The sequence below is a fragment of the Xyrauchen texanus genome, chromosome 36, assembly GCF_025860055.1.
Source record: "Xyrauchen texanus isolate HMW12.3.18 chromosome 36, RBS_HiC_50CHRs, whole genome shotgun sequence".
NCBI classification, from domain to species: Eukaryota; Metazoa; Chordata; class Actinopteri; order Cypriniformes; family Catostomidae; genus Xyrauchen; species Xyrauchen texanus.
In genome coordinates, this window is record NC_068311.1 from 1,264,401 (window position 1) to 1,269,400 (window position 5,000).

Genomic DNA, 5,000 nt, shown 5'->3' on the forward strand with positions numbered 1-5,000 from the left:
CAAATGCAACAAATGTAGATTTAATATGAGCAGATGGTTTGTCTTTAAATAGAGGGTCTAAATCATTTTCTGTGGTATTCTCAAAGAGTTTAAGCTGAACCTGGAACATTCTGGAACTTTTCTGGAACTTCTGCATTTACTGTATCATCTCTATGTCTCTCTCTCTCTCTCTCTCTCTAGTGCTCATCATGCCGTTAGTTGACTGTGATGAGGGGATGGTTATATCTCTGATTTTGGTGAGCTCTCTCTCTCTCTCTCTCTGTAATTTCAGACACAATAGTGCTGTAATGATGTCTCTCCCTGTCTCTCTCTCTCTCTGCCTGTCTGTCTGTTGTCACCTGTCTCACTCTCTTCAGCACTGATTGAATGAGTAACTCGTGGGCTTTCACACCTGTGTTTAAATGAGTAAATGAGTGTGTGTTCCTGTTCCTCTCTTTGGAAACTTGTTACAGCTCGTAATTTTGAACCTGCTGCCCAATGCTGCGGTTTAACAGGCGACATTTTCCCAATTAAAGCATTTATTTATAATTGACTAATAAAACTTTATGATTTCATGGGTTTTGAGAGAGCAGATTTGACATTTTATTGCAGCGATGAGGAGGAAAATTCATCGACAGTGACACGAATGACACAATATCAGATCGAGGATATATTTATAGATTCATAAAATGTTAGAGCACATTTAAGCGGGTCCTCGCCTCTCGCGATTAATTTAGACAGCATTTTTAGGCATCATAGGTTAGAAGTAGAAAGTAAGCAGAAAGAGTATGTATCATGTTTATAAGAGTATCGCAATGTTAACTTCGGCAATATATGCTTGTCAATTGGTATATCAGGTGGTATTTGGATGAGTTGGTGCCCACATATGGCACTCCAAATCTTACAAGACTGAGGCAGCTCACTGGGTTTTTGGAAAAGAGCTTCTATTTCATTTAATTTCATTCTCGCAGTATCAGATCTGTACTGATGTCCCTTGTGGGAGGTTTACGGTCTCTTTGGGACTCTTACATACGGACTGAGAGTCAAAGGGAAAGCTACAGCCTTAAAGTAAATGGAGTGTATCCCCAGGACAAGTGTGTGTGTGTGTGTGTGTGTGTGTGTGTGTGCAGGTTGTTTGCTGGAGTAAACAATGCATTGTGTGATTTATTTCTTATCTCTCTACAGCTGTGCTGTAAAATGCTGACAGAACAAGACGAAAAAAACCTGTCTATTTTGGAAAAACACGTAAGACAAACCACATTCACAAACACACTCATCCAGGGAAAGAGATCAAAATAAGCCAAACAAAAGAGTTCAGCATATAACGGGAAACATTCACTGCAAAAGCATGACTTAATAGTTATACATATGACACATGTATTCATTTTTTTTTTTACATCAATAGTAAAACCAAAAAAGCTATACAGATGACAAACGAAAGGTCTTTTCTCATAAAGAGTCAAACGAAAAAGCTAATCGTATCAGACGAAAGTTCTATTTGCATCAGGAGTTAAATGAAAAGACGAAATATATTACAAACGAAAATTCTATTTATAATAAGATTGAAATAAAAAAGCTAAGATATCAGACGAAAGTTCTATTTGCATCAGGAGTTAAATGAAAAGACGAAATATATTACAAACGAAAGTTCTATTTATAATAAGATTGAAATAAAAAAGCTAAGCGTATCAGACATGGAGTGGTGGTGGCGTAGTGGTTAAAGCACAGGGCTGGTAATCAGAAGGTCGCAGGTTCTAACCCCACAGCCACCACCATTGTGTCCTTGAGTAAGACACTTAACTCCAGGTTGCTCTGGGGGGATTGTCCCTGTAATAAGTGCACTGTAAGACACTTTGGATAAAAGCGTCTGCCAAATGCATAAATGTAAATGCAGACGAAAGTTCTATTTACATCAGGAGTTAAATGAAAAGACGAAATATATTATAAACGAAAATTCTATTTATAATAAGATTGAAATAAAAAAGCTAAGATATCAGACGAAAGTTCTATTTGCATCAGGAGTTAAATGAAAAGACGAAATATATTACAAACGAAAGTTCTATTTATAATAAGATTGAAATAAAAAAGCTAAGCGTATCAGACGAAAGTTCTATTTGCATCAGGAGTGGAATGAAAAGACGAAATATATTACAAACGAAAGTTCTATTTATAATAAGATTGAAATAAAAAAGCTAAGCGTATCAGACGAAAGTTCTATTTGCATCAGGAGTTAAATGAAAAGAAGAAATATATTACAAACGAAAGTTCTATTTATAATAAGATTGAAATAAAAAAGCTAAGCGTATCAGACGAAAGTTCTATTTGCATCAGGAGTGGAATGAAAAGACGAAATATATTACAAACGAAAGTTCTATTTATAATAAGATTGAAATAAAAAAGCTAAGATATCAGACGAAAGTTCTATTTGCATCAGGAGTTAAATGAAAAGACGAAATATATTACAAACAAAAGTTCTATTTATAATAAGATTGAAATAAAAAAGCTAAGTGTATCAGACGAAAGTTTTATTTGCATCAGGAGTTAAATGAAAAGACGAAATATATTACAAACAAAAGTTCTATTTATAATAAGATTGAAATAAAAAAGCTAAGCGTATCAGACGAAAGTTCTATTTGCATCAGGAGTTAAATGAAAAGACGAAATATATTACAAACGAAAGTTCTATTTATAATAAGATTGAAATAAAAAAGCTAAGCGTATCAGACGAAAGTTCTATTTATAATAAGATTGAAATAAAAAAGCTAAGCATATCAGACGAAAGTTCTATTTGCATCAGGAGTTAAATGAAAAGACGAAATATATTACAAACGAAAGTTCTATTTATAATAAGATTGAAATAAAAAAGCTAAGCATATCAGACGAAAGTTCTATTTGCATCAGGAGTTAAATGAAAAGACGAAATATATTACAAACGAAAGTTCTATTTATAATAAGATTGAAATAAAAAAGCTAAGCATATCAGGCGAAAGTTCTATTTGCATCAGGAGTTAAATGAAAAGACGAAATATATTACAAACGAAAGTTCTATTTATAATAAGATTGAAATAAAAAAGCTAAGCATATCAGACGAAAGTTCTATTTGCATCAGGAGTTAAATGAAAAGACGAAATATATTACAAACGAAAGTTCTATTTATAATAAGATTGAAATAAAAAAGCTAAAGCGTATCAGACGAAAGTTCTATTTGCATCAGGAGTTAAATGAAAAGACGAAATATATTACAAACGAAAGTTCTATTTATAATAAGATTGAAATAAAAAAGCTAAGTGTATCAGACGAAAGTTCTATTTACATCAGGAGTTAAATGAAAAGACGAAATATATTACAAACGAAAGTTCTATTTATAATAAGATTGAAATAAAAAAGCTAAGCATATCAGACGAAAGTTCTATTTACATCAGGAGTTAAATGAAAAGATGAAATATATTACAAACGAAAGTTCTATTTATAATAAGATTGAAATAAAAAAGCTAAGCATATCAGACGAAAGTTCTATTTACATCAGGAGTTAAATGAAAAGACAAAATATATTACAAACGAAAGTTCTATTTATAATAAGATTGAAATAAAAAAGCTAAGCATATCAGACGAAAGTTCTATTTACATCAGGAGTTAAATGAAAAGACGAAATATATTACAAACGAAAGTTCTATTTATAATAAGATTGAAATAAAAAAGCTAAGCATATCAGACGAAAGTTCTATTTGCATCAGGAGTTAAATGAAAAGACGAAATATATTACAAACGAAATTCTATTTATAATAAGATTGAAATAAAAAAGCTAAGCGTATCAGACGAAAGTTCTATTTGCATCAGGAGTTAAATGAAAAGACGAAATATATTACAAATGAAAGTTCTATTTATAATAAGATTGAAATAAAAAAGCTAAGCGTATCAGACGAAAGTTCTATTTGCATCAGGAGTTAAATGAAAAGACGAAATATATTACAAATGAAAGTTCTATTTATAATAAGATTGAAATAAAAAAGCTAAGCGTATCAGACGAAAGTTCTATTTGCATCAGGAGTTAAATGAAAAGACGAAATATATTACAAACGAAAGTTCTATTTATAATAAGATTGAAATAAAAAAGCTAAGCGTATCAGACGAAAGTTCTATTTGCATCAGGAGTTAAATGAAAAGACGAAATATATTACAAACGAAAGTTCTATTTATAATAAGATTGAAATAAAAAAGCTAAAGCGTATCAGACGAAAGTTCTATTTGCATCAGGAGTTAAATGAAAAGACGAAATATATTACAAAGCGAAAGTTCTATTTATAATAAGATTGAAATAAAAAAGCTAAGATATCAGACGAAAGTTCTATTTGCATCAGGAGTTAAATGAAAAGATGAAATATATTACAAACGAAAGTTCTATTTATAATAAGATTGAAATAAAAAAGCTAAGATATCAGACGAAAGTTCTATTTACATCAGGAGTTAAATGAAAAGACGAAATATATTACAAACGAAAGTTCTATTTATAATAAGATTGAAATAAAAAAGCTAAGATATCAGACGAAAGTTCTATTTGCATCAGGAGTTAAATGAAAAGACGAAATATATTACAAACGAAAGTTCTATTTATAATAAGATTGAAATAAAAAAGCTAAGATATCAGACGAAAGTTCTATTTGCATCAGGAGTTAAATGAAAAGACGAAATATATTACAAACGAAAGTTCTATTTATAATAAGATTGAAATAAAAAAGCTAAGCGTATCAGACGAAAGTTCTATTTATAAAAATATTGAAATAAAAAAGCTAAGCGTATCAGACGAAAGTTCTATTTATAATAAGATTGAAATAAAAAAGCTAAGCGTATCAAACGAAAGTCTCTATTTACATCAGGAGTTAAATGAAAAGACGAAATATATTACAAACGAAAGTTCTATTTATAATAAGATTGAAATAAAAAAGCTAAGCGTATCAAACGAAAGTTCTATTTACATCAGGAGTTAAATGAAAAGACGAAATATATTACAAACGAAAGTTCTA

At 30.4% G+C, this 5,000-nt stretch overlaps 1 protein-coding gene across 1 annotated transcript in view; it reads left to right on the forward strand.

Annotated features, from left to right (window-relative positions):
* The window catches only part of LOC127629453 (cGMP-dependent 3',5'-cyclic phosphodiesterase-like), a 238,692-nt gene that overhangs the window by 189,589 nt on the left and 44,103 nt on the right, over window positions 1–5,000 (forward strand). Inside the window, exons 6-7 of the mRNA XM_052106558.1 lie at window positions 181–236; window positions 1,165–1,224. Of these exons, the coding sequence (XP_051962518.1) occupies window positions 181–236; window positions 1,165–1,224 (116 nt within the window). The remainder of the gene's footprint in view (window positions 1–180; window positions 237–1,164; window positions 1,225–5,000) is intronic.